The sequence below is a fragment of the Diprion similis genome, chromosome 8 (genome assembly GCF_021155765.1).
Source record: "Diprion similis isolate iyDipSimi1 chromosome 8, iyDipSimi1.1, whole genome shotgun sequence".
NCBI lineage: Eukaryota > Metazoa > Arthropoda > Insecta > Hymenoptera > Diprionidae > Diprion > Diprion similis.
The window spans coordinates 4,838,531-4,861,978 of NC_060112.1; the positions used below are offsets into that span (position 1 = coordinate 4,838,531).

General features: G+C 35.3%; 1 protein-coding gene across 1 annotated transcript in view; it reads left to right on the forward strand.

The window, feature by feature from the left end:
- Positions 1-23,448, forward strand: part of LOC124409405 (lymphocyte antigen 6G) — a 54,536-nt gene that overhangs the window by 25,681 nt on the left and 5,407 nt on the right. Inside the window, exon 3 of the mRNA XM_046886997.1 lies at positions 19,963-20,020. Coding sequence (XP_046742953.1) covers positions 19,963-20,020 — 58 coding nt within the window. The remainder of the gene's footprint in view (positions 1-19,962; positions 20,021-23,448) is intronic.

The window sequence follows — 23,448 nt, forward strand, 5'->3', positions numbered from 1 at the left end:
TTATGTATAACCGAAACGCGTTACCCACTCCTTGGAAATTGAAATACATTATCCTTTTATATTTACAGCCGTTCCTTCAGAGCTTTAAGGAGGTTGAATGGCCAAGTGTTTTTTTTTTTTTTTTTTTACTTTTTATCGGTTTTGTTAGGTGATTTTTGTAAGTTGATTGTTTGTTAAATTTTTATTTTAATCAGCTATGAGGTTCTTGAGAATAATGAAAACTTGGACAAAGGAAGGTAAATGTTACCGATGCTTCGTTTCAAATCGCTTCGAAATTATTGAATATCTAGAATATTGTTCGATTTCACTCTATACCATGGCTTATTTTATTCAACATACTATTTTCTACAACGTTGCTGGGACAAATCTTTTTTTCTCAATACTTTAATATTTCAATTCAACATCACCATATATTTATCAGAATCAGTATTGGCGTGATGTTGTGAAATTGAATATTCACCGGTACGAAGATGTTGAAAAAATGTGTTCAAGTGAAAATTTGTAAAGAACAGTGTTTTCCGATAAAAATTAGCCACCGTAGAGTGAAATGGAATAAATCTACTAGATGCTTAACCATTTTTAACGTATACGAATATTTAAATACATATATATGTATATACGATATGAATTACACTCAAGTTTTCGTTTCTGACAACATTTTTTTTTTTTTTTTGTCCCTTCACTTTTAAACAAATCTTCTTAGCCTGAGAATAAAATAATTTGAAGAATACTAGATGTTCGACTATATCGTAATAAAATTAATAGAGAGTATCGATTTTGGCAAACCAACCTTTGCAAGAGATTTTTTCAGTTCATGCTACCGATTAGAAACCTATAAGAATGTTAATTGAGAAACTTAAGCACGGTTTTAAATTCCTTTCACTTATCTTAAATCGCAAATAAATAATACTAGAATATAAAATATAGGGTCAAAACTGTTCTAGGATAAAAAGTATATAATGTGATAGATATAACGTGGAATATAGGTATATCTATAGATCGAATTCGATATACCGTAACTGGCAGAAGTTTAGAGAAGATGTGACACAGTTGAACACGTCGCTAACACTGTTACAGGTCAAATCCTATTTCGGTTATTTGAGATTGTACTACCTCGCAATATACAACATATAATACACATTGTACGAAGTACACAGCCCAAATGCACACTCACGCGCTGTTCATATTCAAATTTTTATTCAAACCGATATATATCTATATATAAAACATGAAAAGTTCGACAAAGAATACTCTCGGTGACAAAGGACGACCCCTCAAGGTCTCTACGAGATATCGAAGATGAGAGGACTCTGACTATCGCAGAATCCAACCTGAAGAGAGATGAAGAGGAAGAGTGAGCACAGCAACTGAGAACTACTCAAAGAAGTAACTTTACTTGCCACTATTCTGAACTTCGGTGTGATTTACGTGGGCTCTGAAAATTTTGTACGCATTGCTATAAGCCAAGTTTTTTTTTTCTTTTTTTTTTTTTTTATCGAATTTTATGCACCGGACATTGCATATAATTTTTTTTTTTTTTTTTTTTTCGTTATTGTTATCGAGGGCTTGGACAGATATTATTTTTGAATTTATATCATTTTCATAGTCTAATAATTATGGTTTTATAATTTTCTTTTTTTTACTTATAATATACATAATATTCTCGCAGATGGTTTTGCGGATTCAACGGTTTTTACTACGATGCAAAATCGATTATTTTATGAAACGTGCAAAAAGTGTTGGAACGAAAGCATGATGAGTCAGAGGTTGATAAAGTATCACCGAAGCTATAATATAGTTACATTTAACTATAAAAAAAAAGTCTTAACAATACAGGTAAAGAATTTTAACCGTATTTACTGCGTGAGATAAATCGTACCGTTCTACTAATTTGAAAACATTGTTTAATATTGCGATTTTTTTACTTTTCTAATAGTCAGGATATTTGCAATTAAAATTCAATGTTTTCAAATTTTCTCCCGAACCACCGAGCTTTTTTAAACTTGCATTAAGGGGTAATAACACCTTGTGTCCATGAAATCAAGAATCATTTTTTCCAATTTACCTAAAAAAAATGAATTCATATTTTTCAATTACGTTGTTAAAACCTTTTTCATTTTTTGTCCTAGATTAAAAATTGCGACCTGCAAGTGGTCGCCCGTAAAAAAAAATTTTTCTTTCATCAGCCACTCCACCGCCATTTTGTATTCAAATAATTAAAAAAAAAAAACAAAAAAAATTTCCTATATATCAAGCCTTATATCAACATAATTATATGAAAAATAAAATTAAGAAATATCAATTCATTTCTATTAGATAAATTGTAAAAAATTACCCTTGATTTCTCCTACGCAATGTGTTTGTTACCCCTTAAACTAGATTAGCTTCGGTTTTTCACTTTTAGACCCTTTGTATCTGGTCATATATTTGTTCCAACACATTTCTAACGTGATTACTGTACGTTCCATGCGTCTTTATATACATAAAAAAAAAAAAAAAAAAAAAAAAAAAAATGGGTTCTTCTCCGTCCAAAATCAAACCCCCTACTCGGTAGTGAAATTTTTTTGAATCCCAATCAGTAGATACCAGCAAAAAAGCAAGTGGCGTTCAACCGCGTACCGGAAGTTGCGCTGTTGAGCTTTTCGCAAAGGATGCTGAGTGAATGTGGCCGACGATCATCTGCGAGAGCAGAGATGAGTCGGCGCTTCTATATTCCAAAGCCTTTCTCGCCGACCAGGACCAGAACCGAGCGTCCACATCCGGAGTTCCTGTGGTTTCCGCCGAGAATCACACGGAGCTAAAAAGCCACCCAGCATGGTATAGAAGTGGCGCAGTCTCGACAAAGCCGAAACCCGGCCAACCCGCGGAACTCGTTTGAATGACCAATCTCACTCTGCAGACTTCCCGCAGGAATTCGTTGGTCTCCTCTCTTCGAGCACTTCGAGCAGACATCCACCGATAGCTAGAATCTCTCTCCATTTATCCTTTTCGAAGGCGATTAATGCAGATGCAAACCGCCATTTTAATCTGATTTCAAAATGCTGTACAGTTTTCCATCGATTTATTTATTCGATTACTTAACCGAAAAAATAACTCTGCTTTTTGCACTTGAATTTTTACATCTCAAACCGACTGATTGAATGATTCAAATGAAATTTTGATGAAAAATCTAGCCTGAAGGGAGGGGGCAAAATTCATTGAAATGTAGTGCTCGATGCTCTACATCGAAATATAAAAATATTAAAGCCGCTCTGATTACTCTGTGTCAAATTGGCACGTTATTCGTATCAATTAGAAATATATAATCTGTACCATCGAAGCATTTATCAGCTTGTTTTTTTTTTTTTTTTTTTTAAGTACGATCGTTTCACAGTCACGATCACTGATATCATGTTTGTTCGCATAATGTACCGTGTATACGTATATTATACACACGATACACACGTGTATCAAATCAGTGAATTCAATACCCATGGTAATTACGTGGCTGGTAATTGGCTTCTGGATGGGATGTCGATTGCGGTATAGAAAAACCAAGCTAATCCCGAGGGATGGAAGCAGTCGCGTCGAGTTGAAAAATATAAAGAAGAAAGGAAACATTTTTACAATCGCGATCCGTTCATTCACATTCTGATTGATTTATATATTTGTTTTTGATGATATCTGAACGATACAATTCATCTGGATTAAAATCTGGTTACACGAAAAAAACGCGATTATAATTAACCCGAGTGAAAAATATTGTTGAGATATTTAAAAATTTTTCAAGTGATTAGTAATTTTTTTATTAATATTTTTTTTTTCCAATATTTTTCATTGTACGTTGAACCCTCTGCAATGGTTAGAATTATTCAAAAAAGAGATATTGAGGTGAAAAGCTAGAAACAATGAGAAATAAGAATTAGGATTGATGCAAACGTTTATCCTGATTTCTACTGATCCATAAAAAGTTCCACAATATAAATATAGGTGCGATGAATTTTTCGTGGAGAAATTTTTTTTACCCTCAACCGCAATGCTCAGCATTTGTATAACAAATTTCGTCGAAATTACGGAAGCGAGAAAGCAGTTGTCTGGTTTTCGGGTGGAATACGTATCGCGGTTTTCCCCCCTCGGCAGAGTTAAATTCTTCGACTGCATTACAACGGTGTGGAAAAAGAAAAGTATAAAGTATATACTGCGAAAGAATGAATAAATAAAAAAGAACGAAAGGTTAAATATACAAAGGTAATTACACCAAATTACACCTTTTGGAAATATACTACGCAGCCTCCTCAGCTATCTCGGCTTGTAGTAATTTTTTATTGTTACGGTTCTCGTATTTCGTATTTTCTTACTTCCTTCTTCACTTTATAACAATTCATTTGAGAAATTTTTCTCGCCTCAAGTCATTTTTCGCTCTCGTTTTTCAGCTTGCGTGGAATTTCACTTTTTCCGAATTATTTTTGCGAATATCGAAATTCGAAAAGAAGTGTATCAATAACCAATTATCACAAAAGATCAAAATAAATTCACTCGTGAAAGTTAATTTCCTGAAAAGGTTTTCAAAACCCCATAAAAATTCCTAGAAACACAATAATATGTTTTCAAAATCCCATGAAAAAAAAAAAAAATCATCAAAATCTGATAAAATTTAAAAAACGCAAAACTTTCCTTCGCGTGGGATGAGAAAAAAAGCAAGAAGCACACTTAAACACTTTCTAATTCTTAGCGAAACAACAACGGTTGCCACAAGAGCGATCGGATGGAGCTAAGGGGGATGTAAAACGGGGTGAATTGCATGCTCGGCGTAGGTTCAAGGGGATGAGGACTCTTTGGCAGTAACACAACGAGCTAGGCCCACGTGGGGCAAGTAACCCGTTAAAGGAAAGGCCGATAAACAAACACAGCCAAGTCTCTAATTCAGAGGGTAATAATCGGGGTCCAACCCCAAGTAAGTGAACCCCATGTGGCTGCCCACCACTCGTATATAAGAAATGAGGTGACCGTGTTACGTTGCGCGAAAGCACCTTGTACACGTGAAGAGAGACCTTCTCAAGGTCCGCCCCCAATTTAACCCTTGTAATTTTTACTCTACTAAAGACGTAACTTGCAGGGAAGCCTGTAATTTGCCCGCCTTGCTCCAAATTTATAGTACAGCTCAACGTGCCGGTGGTGGTTGCTGCTGTTTATGATATCCATATATAGCACCGTAGAAATTAGAGGAATTTTCTCAGTGTGGAAAGATGCCGGAATATTATAATTAGGAAATTACTAAGCCGTGTGTCTGGCGCATAGCCTAGACAAGAAGTGTTCGAAAAGAGAATTGAGCTTAGATTCGACGTAGTAAAAAAATTTAATAAGCGTCGAGTTTATGTAAGTGAAGAAGTTCGACTGTTGATAATAATTCCAGACGAGTTGTAGGAGAGGATGGAGCAAAATGGGTCCTTTGAATGTTTTTAAATAACAAAGGATAAATTATCCACCTAAACTTTTTATTAAACATTAATTATTCGGAAATCATTTACACGAGTAATTGCACACCTTATAACGCGAAAATTTTCAAGTTTTGCTTTACTCTCGATTCGTCAAAGTCAAATAATTTTCTGAACTTGAATTTATGATTACTATTTCTCGAGAAAGCTAGATAATAATTTAACATAATTCTTCATATGAAAATTAAACATTTTATTCTAATTTAAGGCATTATTTTTTTAAGGGACATACTTTGTCCCACCCACCCCTATTACTGTATTGTTTTTTTTTCTTTCGTCTAACATTAGAAATTAATATTGTCATCGTAAAGGGGGAAAAATAAATTATGAACAGATAGTTTTGAAGTTTTCATCTTTTCATTCGAATTCGCTGTTTTGAAAATTGATATGAAGTAAATTACCGTGATCTAGATGAGTGATAATTTGTTGAAAGATCGCGAACCGTTTCTCTTCGTGTTGCAGGAACGATAAAAAATTATAACGATAAATAAAAACAAACATTAAAATTACTCGTAGAAAGAAATTGGTTCAATATTTACATGCGGTGTGTATAAAAAATATATATATATATGTATATAATGTGATTCGCGAATTCGTGTTCTACCGTGTAGAAAAAATCTGGTGGAAAAAATTACCCACCAATCTGAGCAGAGAATTTCGCGTGAAATTGGCTTATTTGTTGCTAAGTGGAGAAAGAAAGACGAGAGAAAACAAGAACCTAATTCGGCCGATTTCAGATACCGATAATGCAGGTAATACGTCACGTAAAATAGGGCAAAAAGATTCGACGAATAAAAAGAGAAGAGTAAAAACAAAAAGAAGGATGGAAAACGTAAACTTGCGAGCGCTGACCCGCCAGAGATCCTCGAGAGAGAGCTGCTGCTTTAGAAAGCTCGACTGCAATTTCGGGGATGATTGTATTCCAGAATTTAGACTTCCAGATTCTGCCCTACGTGCTTGAAATACTTTAGGTACATCATGTTTATACACGAGAAACAGGATTTGGCCTCGGGACGTTGCCTCTCTCTGTTCCTCGGATGGAGTTCTTAAACTGCGAACACGAATGTGGTCGTTGACTGCTTACATATGGTATGTATAAAAATCATACAAGGTCGAAACAAAATGATACGGCAAAATACATTTTTTTTTTCTTATTTTGTTTTGTTTTTTATGTGAGTTTGAAGTCGTGCTCCTCGGAATACGTGACAAACGAGAACCGTTCAGAATCCACAACGCCGGCCAACACCCAAAATATATTTTTGAATACTCGAGATTTGAATGGGATAAAGGTTTATACAGAGAGATTTTATCGGTATTCCGATCGATTGTAACAAATGCGCTAAGAATTTTTAGAAGTAGTGAAAAACAGAGCTTTTCCACTTCATCAAGTTATGTATAACGATCCACGTCTCGTGTGAAAACGTAATTGAACCATGAAACGAAAATATATTATTCTTATACTGTTTAGAGTTATACTGGTTCGATTCTTGATCCACAGACTTGTCCCTCGACTTTCTACCACATTTTGAAAACATATTAAGAGATGATGAACGAACGAATCCCCGTCTCGTCAAGAACATCTTGCAACGAGAATGGGCAAATACGTGAAAAACGTTTTATTTCCCCGGATGAGATAAGAGAGCTTTTTCTGTCCGACAACACGAACCCCAGGGTTGACCCCAATCGCGGATTTACCCTAGCAATTAACGACATTAAGGGATGATCTTAGAAGCACGTAAGAACCGGATGATCCCTGTTTTACGATTACCCTTCTGACCGAAGTCAGTGCGGGTACGGAAAGCCCGGAAGTACCACTTTATGCATGACAATAAAAGCTCAATCCACTGTCGGACGAACCTTCGGAGTGATTCTTTTTGGCAGTAAAACGCGAATACGCTGACTGCCTGGCGTTTGCGGTTTTCCGACTCGTCTCGTCTCGACTCGACTCGAGGCTGCAGTGCAGGTTTGTTGAATGGATCCGAAATACACTCCAAATAGAATACGAAATACGTATTTTTCGACGACCGTAGGTATCCAATTAGTATCAAACTTTCTCTCTACGTTGGGAAAAATCACGCGTTACACTCGAATTGAATTTATTTTGTATATATAAAGAAAAATAAAATCTGAATAAAAGCAGACAATAATTTAAATGCAAAAAATATACCATTTCTTTTTTTGCTTTTGTTTTTATTATAGCTGCCCACGACATTATTTTACCTTTGTCAAACTGTAAAATATAACCATTTATCAAAATATGAGAAATGGAAATTTTTCTGTATACATTCTCCAACAAAATGCATAAAATCATTCGTAAATTATAGTATTTAGAATATCAATAACTATTTATAACTATTAAAAAACAGTATAGGTAGCATCTTTTTTCTATAACATTCATGTATACCTGTTGAATAAAATTTTCATTACGATAAAATTGCATGAAGATTTGTATACCGGTTCAGATTTTTTACGTCATTTGTAATTTCTTAGTTTGTTCGTTTTCTTTCGAAACTGTGGTTGTTGATCACCAATATTTTTTTTTTCTTTCTTTTTTTGTGCTATCGATATTCCCAAATTATTGTTTGGCAGGGCGGCGTCCAATATTTCACATAACAACCACCGCGGTGAAATACATGCCGGACAGAATTCGTTTAATTAAATCAAGTGAAACAGGTCGTTGTTCGCAACGCGTAGCCCTTTGTGATCCAAACTTCTTCAATTAGCCTAATTGGTCCAGTGGGGTCGCAAGGATGCGTGTAAAATAAAGAAACGTGTGAAATTCGCGTGTGAAAATTTATCGGCTGGAAACAAGACCAAACAAGGAACACAAACACACACACGCACAAAAAAAAAACGGAATAAAAAGTCACCATGCAATTGGAGTGATTTTCATCTTTTTCCTTTTGTTTTTATTATTATTTTTGCTGTTGCAAGCAAACGGCGAACCTTTGTAACGCATAATTGACTAATAAATCGTATTACCTTTCTTCTGCTTCGAGGGGGAGAAAGAGAGTTTTCGCAACGTTGTTTGGCGAATAACGGTAAGAATAAAAGAAAAAAAAAAAAAAAAAAAATCGTCACGAGAAATTATACGTTCAGATACGAGTAAAATCCTCTTACGTTTCTTTTTCATTACAAATTATTAAAAAATTATTTGTTCTTATTTTCAAGGTGGCTGGAAGCTTGACTTTTTGAAATAACGAAATAACAATCAGTTTAATTTAATTCTCGTTGCGTACATTTGAAAATTTCTGTTATATATTTTGATTATATTATATTCAACTTACAATAAAAAGAAAATTGCACAAAATAAAAATTTTCACCAATAAAAATTACGAATGGATTCATATACGGAATTATGCAGCAGACGTTTGCGGATATTCTAAATAAAACCATTTGGAATTAAAATGTGCTATTTTCCGAGGCGAAATTTTTCGAACTTGTTTTCAGAAATGTTTTTTTCTTTATTTTTACTTTCAAAATTTAAGCAACAGTAGCTATAAAACGGATCACTGGATTCGGATGATTTTTTCTAACGAGCTGTGTAAAATTTCATAAACTCCCCAAAAATTTCAACTTTATCGACATCGGGGAATAATCGGACGAGATATTTGGATAAAGTTGGAATTTTCGAAATGTTTTTGAAATCCCAGACGACTTGTAAAAGAAAAAAAAAAAAAAAATTGTCCGAATCCTTTGATTCCTGCAAGTTTGTTGGTAAAAACGTTGTTAAGTTTCTTTTAGGTTTAAAGATGTTGACTGGCCAAAAGTTGATACTTTATACTAACTTTGTTACGTTGAGTATTTCGCAAGTTACTGTATCCGTAGGCTACGGAGAATTGTGAAAAGTGTAAAACTAGAAAATACTGAAATCATAAACAGAAGCTTTTCGTTAGATAGAACGTTTCATTTCAAATCATTAAGAAATAGTTGAAAAAAAAAAACCTGGTAGATTAAGAATAAAATGATTCAGAATAAAACGAATCAGCATTAGAATAAAATCAACCTCATCTACCATCTATTAAACAATTTTCAAACGATTCGAAACGTAGAAGCTTTCGTTTGAAATTCAATTATCTTTAATTTTCATATTTTCAAATACAAAATTAGCTATTGACAAGAAACAAATCTAATGATCCGATAAACACCATTTCGAAGCTTTAACTTTTCCCTCACGAATCGGGGCAGCTCTGATTAAATCTACATCATCGGAAGCAGGAATATCGGGAGAAGCGATGGCCGAGCACCCCCCCATCCACCAAACCGACCTCGTTCACTTACCGAGGTGAAACAAAAGTTGCCATTAGGGTTACGTATCTCCGTCGCAAAACGGCGTGGCGTCAGGGGTTTGAAAGGCGAGAGGCGGTTGTTCTCGGGCGTATAATATGGGTTCCATAAGCGTCGAGAGTGGCGAGGCACTCGGTGTGCCAGAAGCCATTCGTTCGGGGTGAATTCAACCCTCGGCTTGCGCAAACACATAGAAACACGAGGGGATGGTGGCGGTGGTGAGGGGGTGAGGGGGTGAGGGGGTGAAGAAGACGATCGGCGCTCTCGTCGAGCAGCCGCGAATCGACTCGAAGCTTCTTCGCTTTATGGAACTGGCAGTTTCCTCCCCGTTTCTTGCGAGCCTTAACCTCAGGAGCGCAATTGTCGATATAGGGATTCGGAGGAACGTCGAGGATGTTACGCTGTTGAGCTTCTGTTTCTGCCTCTCCGTTCACTTTGCGTAACATCCTGCCTCCAGATCATATTATAAAGGGTCCTTTTCCCCTCGAAAGAGGCTGCATGCCTGATGCTGAAGGGACGCGGAACCAATTTCTTTTACCAATTATGGATTAGTCAATCGGGAAATTGAATTCACAAGGAGAAAAACACGGGAGTCGATATTCACAAAATCGGCCGGTAAAAATTATTTATATACATATATATATATATATATATATATATATATATATATATATATATATATATATATATATATATATATATATATATATGGAGAATTCCATGCGAACCCAAATCAACGTCTGACTCTCACCATTTTTGATTTTGTTCAACAATTTTTCTACAATTCTCAGAACTCACAAATTGTACCCGGAATGTTTTCAGATCTTTTATTCAATTGGTTAATTATTTATAAGTATTGAAAGTGATTTTGAAAATGACCATTTTTTTAAATTTTTGGGCCGATCACAATGGGCCGATGTTCTTTCTATCTTTCTAACACTAATAATTTTATTGATCAACCGAAACATTGTTTAAGCGGTCTGAAAATTCCCGCATAGATTCAAAACTTCTATTTTTCACTTGAAACACCTGTAGACCGGTTTCATTATAACATTGTCAAAGAAAAGTTGAATGTGTCAAAACAATAGACAAAAATCGCTTCATAATGGAACCGGTCCAGAAAAATTCTAAGTGAAAACTAGAATTTTTGAGAATTTTTCAGGGATTTTCAGACCGTTCAAACAGTTGATGAAAAAAAAAATTGAACATGCAAAAAAAATGAGTACTTTATTTAGGGAAAACAAGCACGAAAAACCGGTTAAAACAGGCTCGTCTTACATGAATACAGTTACTGAGAATTTGAAAAAAAGTCCTTTTCTAAATCACTTTGAATATTTATAAATAATTGAACAGTTGAAATAACAAATCTGAACAAAAATTAGGATACTGTTTCGAGGTTGCGACAGTTCCAGAATTTTTTTTTAACAAAATTAGAAATTATGAGATTTAGACATTGGTCCGGTTCGCATGGAATTCCCCATATATACATATATGTATAAAGTATATTCTAAACATTGAATAATATGAATATGGGAGATAGTGACTTGATAAGTAAAATCGCTTTATTCATGAGTTTCCATTTTCCTTTTGTCACTTTTACATCCTTTTTTTTTGTTATTTTACTTTTTTTTATCACGTATACGATCCTGACGCACGTCCTTTAACGCGGTATTATAATATTCTGGAATACGAGAATCTGCGAAATTAAATCATGATCGAAAATGTAACATTTCCACAAATCACTTTAAACCGAGGTGTAATAAAATTTCTCCGTTTCTTGGTCTTTAAATAAATTCTTCAACAGCACGATGATAATTCTTCTCTCTCGCTTGCTCGGATGAGGAGAAAAAAAAAAAAAAAAAAAAAATTATAAATTCTACGGTTCTTAAGAATTCAAGCCTCGCGTTTTCTTTATAATTGTATAAATGGTATTAAATCCTGACCTATATACCGAAACCTAATGTGTCAAGACGATCTTGTCACTTGTTTAAATATCAACCGTAAAGATAATTAACTGCCTTTTAAATCGTAAAGCCTGATCACTGAAAGGATTATATTTTTACCTTATAATGGAGTTTCTGTAGAGAAATCGATCGATCGAAAATTGATAATAAAAATTTATTCAAATTATTAATTGATTGATAAACCAGTACAAACAAATTCTTTCGGTTAAAAAAAAAAAGTTGACATAGAGATTGTACAAACACATTTTTGTTGGATCAAATTCGGGAAATTTATCGATTGATCCTGATAACAGTTTGATCGATTCGAAAGATTCTGCAAAGCTCCAAAATTTGACTAGCAAAAATGACAAATAATATCAAAGTTCAAAAATGTCGATAACCAGAATGAATGAAATAATAAAATAAGAAGCTTTGATCGCACACGTGCGTCATGCTCCAGCTGATTGAAAATCACACGGCTGCCGTTCCTTCAGGATTTCCCGCTTATTAATACATGCTCATTATTCGCTTTTTATCCTGGAACGAGCTCGAGACTCTTTGCTCACCAACCAGCCAGCCAACCAACCAACCGTGTGGACCGTTCCCGTCATTTTGAATGACGTCTACTATAGAGGGGCTAAAAGCGCAAGCGTCGCTTTTGCTTAATTAATTTTAATTTGACGATCATTTTTTTTTTTTTTTTTTTTTTTTTTTTACTTTCCTTTTCTTTTTTTTCCAAGGGAGGAGCGCGGGGGGCGCGGGAGGGGGGGGGGGGGGTGAAAAGCTTTTAATACCGTGATAGAATGAACGTCCAGGACAAGGGGCGTTTACCAATGAACACGTCGATCACTGCAGCGACACAACGACAGGGAGAAAAGAGATTTTTGAAAGTAAAAGAGACGATCGCGAGCCGTTGCGAACCTAAAAATATGGCACGTGCAGAATTTCACTTGAGATTTATTTTTACCCTCCTTAACCTTTCCTTCCGCTTCTTTTCTTCGGTGTTTAACATTCGGCGACGAAGGAATTTCACGGCAAAATAAGAAAAACGAAACGAAAAAAGAAAAAAAGAAAAAAACAACGCACTACTACTGCTTGCAACGACCCTAATTGAACATCACTCGGAAATCTTCGCCTTCGGTTTACTTTTCCTCTCGTTTTTTTTCTTCCTTTTCTTTCTTTCATCCCAACGTTTTTCTTCTCTCTACGTTTTATTTTGATTTTTTCTTTCGAGGCAAGTTTTTCCGTTTTTCTCTATCTCTCTCTTTCACTTTGAATTCAACTTATTGTTGTATTTAGGAGTGAATTGGGGAAATTAGAGTCGTTAACCGGAGCCCTCGAGTGAAGGATGAACAAGGACGGCTTCGCTACGACAGCGAATGTATATATAAAGTAAAAAACAAACCAGGCTGAACGGCCAGGGTGAATATATATATATATATATATATATATATGTATATATATAACAAAATATATTGGCTCGCAAAACACGTGCCGTTCATAAATCGTGCGCATTATAATAATCGAGTATAATAAATATGACATACTTTGCTTCAACATACGCTGCAGGTAATTCCGTTCGATGTGTTATACATATATTACATAACTCGACGTGATTCAGAAAATTGCGGGAAATTAAATTAACAATACAGCGATAGAAATAGAAGAAGCGAAAGGAGAGGATACGTGAAGTAATAAAAATGCATTGAAATATGAATGCAGCTGTATGCGTAGAAAAAAAAGAAAATCAAATTATATAGTTTGATAAAATTCACTTTTTAAGAATAGAAAAAAAGCTCATCTGCAGTGACTGGCTTCGCGTTGATAATGGCGATGGCTGCATATATATATATATATATATATATACGTCGGAGACAAAGTTTAGCAGAACTTAGAACGATATACGTATGTATATACAGAACGAGAGAATTAGAGGGAGGGGGTGCATGGAGGGATGAGGATTAGTGAAATGGAATGGCGGGTTATGAAAAGGGGTGGCAAAGCGAAAGGAGGGGAAGTCTAATTAGAAACTTGATGAAAGTTCGGAGGGTCAAACCGCTCCAAAACTCATCAGTCAATTCTCAATACTAGGTTTATACTGGCGCGCCCGGGCGATAATTTGTTTTTACGGATTTTTAAAACCGTTGGAATATTTCTCAATCCCTTTAAATTTTTCCCCCGCAACTCGTCCTACAGGATTGGATACGATATCCCAATGATAAAACTGTCCTCCCTAAGGATTTGTGAAATTTTTTTACACCGTCTGTAAACATATATATATATATATATATACGTATGCTAATAACCTGTAAGGTAACTTGGATACGTAAAATATAAGTATACTTTTCACTCTGAAAGGGTTGCACGGATTTTCCCAGGGGTAGAAATTTAATCGTCATCTCGCAAATCCTCTGATTTCAAACATTCGGTTTAATCCCAAGACTGCAGGGTATGAAATCCTTCCTCTGAATGGAAATGCGATGTTAATTAAAATTTCAAAAGTTTGTTATTTCATTTTGTCACTCAGTGAAATGTTTGATACGAAATTTTTCGATAGATGAGCAAATGTAGAAGAATCAGAGAAAAGAGTATGGTTGCAATATCGAATTTTCAACGAGGCAAAAATCTATTGTTTCTTATACAATTTCAAGATGTAGAAAGTTGAAATACCAGGGAACGGAAATTTAAGAAGGTTAAACTACAGAAATATAGCAATAGCAATAGCAACAGCAATATAGCTTATTCATTATGTATTTTTTTTAAATATATTTTGCATAAATTTCTACACTTCGAAACCTTATTTGAGACCCAATAAATCATGCGATGCTAATTCGCATTCTACATGGAAATCGGTGATGCATATTACCGTGAATCGTCTGCAGGATTACGCGATAACTCGAAAACCGTGACGTGCGACGATAGATCGAATTCCTCGGGCTTGAGCCACGACGAGAGAGAAAGAACGTCGACTTGCAGTACGGACTTTGCATATACGCTCTCGTAACGCCTTCAATTTTCCGCGAATCCCCCGATTTTGCACGTGATAAGTCAAACCGCGAACAGAAGCCGGTTCATCCTTATACCCAACCTCTGGAAGCTCCTCTCAGTTACAATTTATACCCTCATCCATGAGCAGTTAGGATACCTTATCCTCGACGCGTTCTTTGCGAGGGCGAAGCGATCCCGCACTTCTACAAGCTGCGGCCGTGCCAAGTGAGGATCTGACCGCAATCGCATCCCATTTCTATCCAAAACTTGTTCAAATAGCGCACAAGTGCGGTAAAGCCTGGATATATTTTACCCGTCGTACGATTACAATCATATCTATGGCGTGAAAGCTTATTTGAAAATTTCAAATCAGTAATAAAAGATTTTTTTTCAGTTAAAATTAATCGTCTATTGCCAATTAGTGGCACAATTAGGCCGTAACTTTTCGCATCACAGTTTCCAAAAAATCTTTTGTTTCCTGTTCTCCTTCGATAACCGTGGAATTACTTTCGAATTTTAAAAAAATCACCATTTTTTGCCGCTTTATTTTTTAACAATATCTGGACATATATTGAACAGGATTTCTTAAAAACCATTTATTTTAAGCTTCAAGTAAATCAAAAATTTCAGGTGTACGATTTAGTCAAAAAAGTATAAAAACGGTAAGATTATAAGTAACGGTATTTTAAAATTAATGAATGTATTTAGTTCTGATTAGTGTTATCGAAAAATTGTCCACCTTGATGCAGAATCAGATTGAAAAGGTGAATTTTGATAGAAATATTAGTTCAATAATTCATAATCTGACAATAAGATTGAAAGGTAAAAAAATTTTGCAACGCCGAATTCGCAAGTTCATGTAATAACAATAAATAATAACTGATTCTGTGCGTATATGAGTTTCACAAAAACTCAAGCTGACACGGTTTTTTCATAACACAAACATATTTAAAAATTATGTACGCCATTAGTTCATCTGAATGTTCAATTCACATTCAACTAAAGAGTTGAACAAAAATTCAATTTTGAACATTTTATATAATTTTTATTATTTTCTTATTCTGACTCAATTCAGCTCGATTAACCTGACCTGCACTTGTTTGGTCTTTAAAATTTCGTATTTCTTTAATTCGGAAATTGTTTTCTGGACTGAAAATTTCCTTCATCCATAACGGATCCCGGATTTCAGTGATCATTCCGTCAGCAAGATTGAAAAACTTCATTTTCACTCATGTGCCTTTAGCACTTCTCAAGTAAAATTCGAAATTGCGAAACGAGTAAATACCAAAAACTATTGCATTTCAGCTGAAATTTGCAGATAGATACTCTGTTCTTGGCCTGCAAATGATGATTATATGAATAAGCGGAGATTATAGGCACGTATATTAAATGGGACTTGGCCACGAGTTGAAGCTTTAGGGGGGCAGGGGGGGGGGGGGTCATTAGGTGCGAAGTGTCGGCCTCAAGGAATCCCGAGTAACGTTTTAAGGGGCGCAGCTGGTAGCACAGAATGCAAGAAGGGTGCAAACACAAAGTTGGAGTGTCGCCCGAGAGGGAAAGGAAATGTAGAGAATAAACCGAGTCCAACGAGTGAAACGAAACTTATTTTTTTTTTGTTCGTCAAACGAAAGCAAAGAGAAGATGAAAAAGAGGAAGATCAGTAAATTCTGCCTTTCACTATAGGAGCGCTTGAGTTAGCGAATTTCAAAGGATAAACTCAGAAGTAGATAGAGAGTAAAAATCTAGAGAAACGGAGGAATCGTTCTGTAAGAATTTATGAGAAGAATCAATTTTCGCAAAGAGATGAACGACAAACGGCAAATTGATCCCACAGCTGGCGGAAACTGCAAGCGAATTCCTCGAGCCCAACCAGCTGGGAAATGAGTCAGTTGGCGGGATACATTCTCAGAATTTCACTGGTTCCTCAACACCTCCCGAATTCAGATTCCAGTTGAGATTGGAAGCGTGACTGGTGGAGGAAAAAAGAAAAACTTAGTGCCTCGGCCCTCGAGGGTTGGGATTAATGTCGTCGACCACTTTACAGAGGGACTTTTGCTACCGATGTTTGCTTTAAAATATAGTCTCCGGAAGTTGACATCGACATTTTTTAGCAGTAAAATTAATACCAATCATCATACTGTGGCAGTAAATCTATTTTCCACCATACCAAACGTGATTTTTTGGCAAAAGGAATTGTGCCAAACGAATTCGCGTCTTTCATTTTCCGCCAAGGTTCTGGTCTCGGTTGGCGAACTGTCCGTGTGACAGAGATGAACCGGAAAAAGGTCGAAGAAGCCTACGACGACGATGATGATGATGATGATGATGATGATGATGATGATGATGATGACCGCGATGAAGGAGAAGCAGAAGAAAACCTCGATGAGAGCTCTTCGGTCGCAATATTGCTCATTTACGATCTTCTGTTGCCGACCCTTGTTGCCCTCGCAAATTCGATACATTGCTGTCGTTTTTTGAACACAGGATGATTCCTCTTCGCGCCAATTGCCGGAAGTGGGTTAGACTTCGTCATTTCGAATCGGTATTTCATTCGAATGGCCATGCGCTCAATTACCACAGAAATGGCATAAATAAACAGGGAAAGTGTCGCTGGAATCAATTGCTGTTTCTTTTGTTAAAATGGATTTTTGAACCGTTTTACGAAAGCGATTTGCAGTATCATAATTGCAATTTGAATTTGAAAAGACAAATGTTCATGATTCGAAATATGAATACAATTGCAAAATTCTATAATATTATGAAAATTATACATCTAGGACTGTAACGAATGATGCAATACCATTTTTGGTTTGAATTACACATAATCAAGTTCAATAATTGTTCGAAAGATGGTTGAAATTAAGGAATGCACAACTGCATAATTTTGCAGTTCCAACACAATATACATTATATTCGAAGCACAATTATTTTAAATATTACGCAGCCTGTGAATGCAAAGAATAATTTCCACCGTTTAGAGTACGATTCTTCTGAATGAAAATTAGGCAATTCTAATAAAAACAATTACACACATATCTTGGATAAACGCTTTGGAACTTCGAGAATAGACCATAAATATGAAAATTAAATGTCAGCTGAACATAATTAAATGAATACGGATGGTGTATTCAACTTTCAAATTGCGGTTCGAGCTTCATGGTCGTAAACTACACGAAATTGTATTTTCACTTCCAAGGCATTCTCGAAGGCAACGATTCGTTGTTAGACAAAGCTCAGAGGCGGAAAGAGAGAAAGAGAGAGAGAGAGAATTATGTATATACATATCTACAATATTCGTTTGTCTTCATCGTTCGTGAATTAGCGTCAAGTCCAACTTCCTGTTCGTCGAGAACTCTCGGTGCGGCAATCTCATTTGAATTAGCTTTAGCTTTTGAGCTCGTTGCCAAACGACTCGACTGTATTATTATAACGTCCCGATGTAATACGGATACACGTGAAACGTTTCCAGTTCATATCTCGTTACGTTTCTGCTCCTCAATATCGCCAAATGATAAATAAATAATGAGAACCGTCTACTTTATTTATTATAACAGAAATGAATATTCAAATTTGAATATCAGTGGATCCTGATGAAAACTGCGGTTAATTAGCGTGAAAAAGAAAGTAATTAAATTTGTATAAAGTATCAGAAAAAAGTCTAAGCTTTTCAAACCTGCATTTAATTTTCAGTATGAAAGAATAACGCGGAAACAATGGGACAAGGGTTTCCGGTTAGGAAAGTTTATTCACTCGTCCAAGAAGGAATAAAAAAAAAAACGGAAATAAAAATCTAGAGACTATATCGTCATCTGTTGTGTCCCTGACATAAATTTACCTCATGCAACAAAATACACAAGTCTAGACATAAATGTTGTAGACATTGAATGAAAAGCTTAATTTGTTTAAATTAAAATGTAGAAAAAGGATTTAAACAACTGTCTCCGAATGAATTACACATTCGAAAAGATGAGAAATCTTCTGCGCACAGAATAAACATTGGTTCGTATTTTTCTAACGGAAGAATGTGCTAACAATTAGAAGTAAAAAATTTAATTACAAAAAAAGTTACATTCAACCTTTAGGGTTCGAGCTTTTTTCCGGCTATAAAAATTCCTTTTTCCTCGACACGTCGACGGTGAAAGGAAGCGAAAAATCTTCTTGTTTTACAAAACTTGGCAAAGTTTGCGTCTATATATATATATATATATATATAAGTTTCGCGGATCAGAGTACAGGGTATCTGTTTCACCTTCGTTTCCGCATCAACGCTTAACGGAATCGACTTTGAATGTTACACGCACTGCGTTCAGAGTGCGAAGGGCATATTCCGCCTTGACGTGTACACAATAAGATTAGGCTGGTTTGAAGGTTCGCATCGCATGCGGCGAAATGAGGAAGCGAAAGGCAATCACCTCAGACATGACTGGAGCTGTGAAACTTTGGCCAAAGTTTTCCGCTCAAGTTTCGTGAGAGCTTTCAGGATTCCGACCTAATACCGCAGATTCGGCACGCGGCTATATACGTACATATATATAATATATATATATATATATTATATGGAATCTTACGCCTTGACGTTGAGTAATCTGTTAATCGCAAGATTCAATTTCGCCAATGGGGGTCCCCTCGTTGCATGGAATAAACCGATTGCATAACGCGTGTCAAATAATTATATTCACAAGTTACGAATTTAGGTGTCCTCAAGAATGCAAAAATGAAAATACTGGATAAATTTGTGAAAACTCGAAAGCTTGAATATCGATATTTTATTCTAAATTTCTCGAAAATTGTTATAAAACTAGTAGTTCGATTTCAATCTACGATGATTCGGTATATTCGGAAGACAATAATTTCATTCGAATTCACTGGGCTACTTTTTTTTTTATATCTTCGCATCGTTAAATATTCAATTGATTTTAATAGATTAATGGCAATATTGAATTCCATACTGGAAAACGAAACTATTTCGGAGAGATTATTAAAGAGTATCGATTTTTTGTGGTTCCATCCTTTCAGAGCCGGGTAATATTTCGATTAATCGTTTATCAAATATGCGTATAATTACTGTTAGGATTTCTCGTTTCAATTTTGTGTAATCAGAATTCCATACGAGCTCTGTAACCCCAACTCATAAAAATTTACAACGAATTTTAGACGATTTTTTAAACAAGTCTATCTGAAATTCAAAGAAAAAATTTACGGATACTGACCTAAATCGTGTAAAATTTTGAATTACAAGATACGATTTAATTCTTCTCTTTTTCTTTCAGAAATACGTCAGCGAGGGTTCCATTGTTCGAGATTGTGTACCGGAATGCCAACAAAAAGGTCAGTTTGACGATAGAAAATAATTGAGCCATTATTCCACTCCGTTTTCTATTTTTGTCTTTATAGTAATTTTCTCCACTCTTTACTGACGTTCAATTGGGTGAAATGAAATAAAATCATTCAATCAAATATATTCAAATTATTTTAACGGTATAAGTTAATATACCTAATAATAATCGTCATTGGGTTTTTCTAATAAAACGTACGAATTTCCTAGATTCAAGCGAATCTATTTTCATTAAAATACAATAGTGAATTGGAAGATTTGATTAAAACAAAAATTTCCACTTCTCATGATAATTATGTATAATTAGTATAGTATTTTGAAATAATTAGGTCGTAGTTTTGCTTTTTTTTTTTTTAATAATGACAATCGCAAAGGTTATGCAAATAAGAATTCAGCTACTTAGTATGTATGACTGACCTCATACTTTATTTCATTCAACCAGTTGAATTCGCTTCAACTTTAGAAGCAAAAAAAGGAAAATTATTTTTTCTCAGCTACCAAAGAAAGAAATATTAAATTGAGCGGACTATTCACGAGAACTTCTATTGGTGTTGGGAGAAAGTGGAACGCATCCGTACGACATTGCAAATCCGCACTTACAGCTGTGTATAACTGAATAAAACAGAAAAGTCAGAAGAGTGATGAAAGAATAAAGAGCAAAAGCCAGTGAATAGAAATTCTCGCAAAAGAGAGACTTTATCGGAAATTTCGTATACCGTGTGACGTGCAGATTTGCAACGCTTTTGCATGCAGCGAAAAGCGCGAACGTAACGATGTTAAAAATTCTCTGCGAAAAGCCTTGCAACATCCATCAATGCTGTACCTATATTACATAAGAAAGCCAAGTGGTTTATTTCATTTGGAAAATTCGAACCTGTAGATTTGAAAAATATGGGAAAAATAAAAATCATCCGAGATCTAAAGGACACAGCTCAACGCGGCATGCAGCGGATTTACAAAATCGAGATAGACAAGCAGAATTTTAATTATAAATACAGTCTTTTCGAACATCAAGTAGAAGTAACGAACGATTTCCTTGTTTTTATAAAAATTCAAACAATCGTCAATAATAAGTTAGGAACTGATAGGAGAATAATATAGTTTATAACGTAAGTTTTAAACGTATTCAAGATAAAAATACATGAACATCTCTTGTAAATATGCACGATTTGGATAATGATCGGTTTTTCTTTTTCTTTAAAAATCTTAAAAATTAATATTTATATCAAAAAGTGTAAGAAATTCATTAATTTTCTTGAAATACTCGACAAACTCGGTGTAATAATAATAAAAAATTTTACATAACTAATGCATAACGCCGTAGTAAGTATCGAAATTTATTTACAATCAGACAAAATCAAATTTTTCAAAACAAATCTCTATAAAATATTTTACAACATTGTGCGGAATTTAGATTTTTTTTTTTTTTTTTTTGTCGATACTTAATATGTTGAATCGAATATTAATTGAGACGTTAGAAAATGTAACTCATCGAGATTTTCTCGCAGACTTCGGAGACGAATTTTGTGAAAAGATTATCTATTCCGATAAAAATTGTAACGAAAAATTGCTCATCGAGTAATGAACACGTTTTACTTATTTATTTTTATCACGCGTAGAAAATTATTGCATGTGTACAGTCGCTATTACCGATGTAAATGAAAATTTACGATTTTTCATTAAAAACGTGCAAAAACTGTGCAGATCTGTACTTTCTCCTGTAAAGAAGTAAAAATTAATTATTTCCAAACCGGATCGTGTTAAAATAAATCACTTAAAATAAATTCACCGTTTGTGCACCTGCGAAAAGTCCGAGGTTGAAATTTCCGTCCTGTTATTGATCGAGCGTTTACCGGGCGAGAAACACTATTTTTCTTCCTCTTATTCGTCGGGTAAATCTCGCACCAGAAGGTCCTTCGGTGTGCGGAAAATCTATCTTCAAAATAATGGGTCGCTGGCCGACGACATGTCGAGGCCCTCGTCACGCTACAATAGACACTTTGCTCTGCACGGCCAGGCATCGATCCGTTGTTACAAGCGATTAAACATTGATGAATATTCATGTTTAAAGACGTTTGAAAAGTAAAATTAAAAAAATTTAGCGGAGTCAAAATTCTTTTTCAAATTTTCACTTCGCCCTTGTTTATTTTTTTTTTTAACTTTACTGATGTACTTCTTTAATTATTATCATTGTTATTGTGGTTATTATTATTTATTTTTGCAAGCTTGGAATATATAAGTGTACGTATACATATACGTTTCGTTTTTCTATTTTCCTGTAAAGTGAAGTGCGCTATTATCCATTATACTATTATACATAACTTGTTTATTTTTCAATATTCGATTGAATTTCAGTCTTAGATTCATTATTGTTATCGCAATCTTCAACAGCTTCAATTCATTCCGTCTTAACGAATTTCTTAGCTATGAAATAATTTTTAAGGAGTTGAATTCCCAAAATCCCTGCAATGAAAATATTCACCCGCATCAGGGTTTACCAAATTTCAAAAATATCGAAGCGACGATTTCACCCTCATTCACGTAACGTTTAAAAGCAAAAGAAGATCCGACCTACTAGACCGAGGAAAAGGAAACATTAATCAATAATGGAAAACAAGGAGTGCAATATACCTGCAGGTTGTCAGGTCCCGAGTCGCATGATACAGAAAAACCAGCAAGATAAAAAATTTATGTGGACAGTATCCTCGGCGAAACCACGTAGAGAGATAAGGTAGGTATCTACCTATAATCAAGGAATACATCCTGCGGGACACCGGCGTAAACTGAGTTGAAACATGAGTCACGTTGGTCGCGTCGAAACTCGGAAAGAGATTGGCCAGCCATCCGATACGCAAGGCTTCTTTATATTTCATCGGCTCTTTTGCGGGGCGAATTTTCGCCCCCGTTACACCTGCGCTGCGCAAACGATCCGCTGGAAAAGGACTAAAGGTCCTGGAGACCGAGGCTCTGATTTATGGGGGGATACCCAGAGGACACAGGTGGACCTCAGTGCCAGGTGAAATACCTGGCTTGTACACAAGATCATATGTCTCCAATTCCCGTACCTTTCCTGTATTCTCGCGCTTCCGATTCAACATGATTTCTCTTTGATCCTGCAAGTCTAGCACTTTCGTAAAAACTCGTCGAATAAAAGTTAGGGACAAATGAAAACAAATGAAAAGGAAATCTCCAGGAGGGTTTTTGTGTTGACGATGATGAAAATGAATGCAACAACATCCCTACTACATATAATGTGAGAGAAATAAATCTGAGATAATTCGAATGAAAGAAGCTAAGATGTAAACAACCTGAAAAAGGGGGTTTAGGATGTAATTGAGACATTCCGAATGATTAAACTCTGGTGTTTCTGATACGGTTCTAACGTCTTGGGGTCGTTTTAATCGATGACGAAATTCCCACA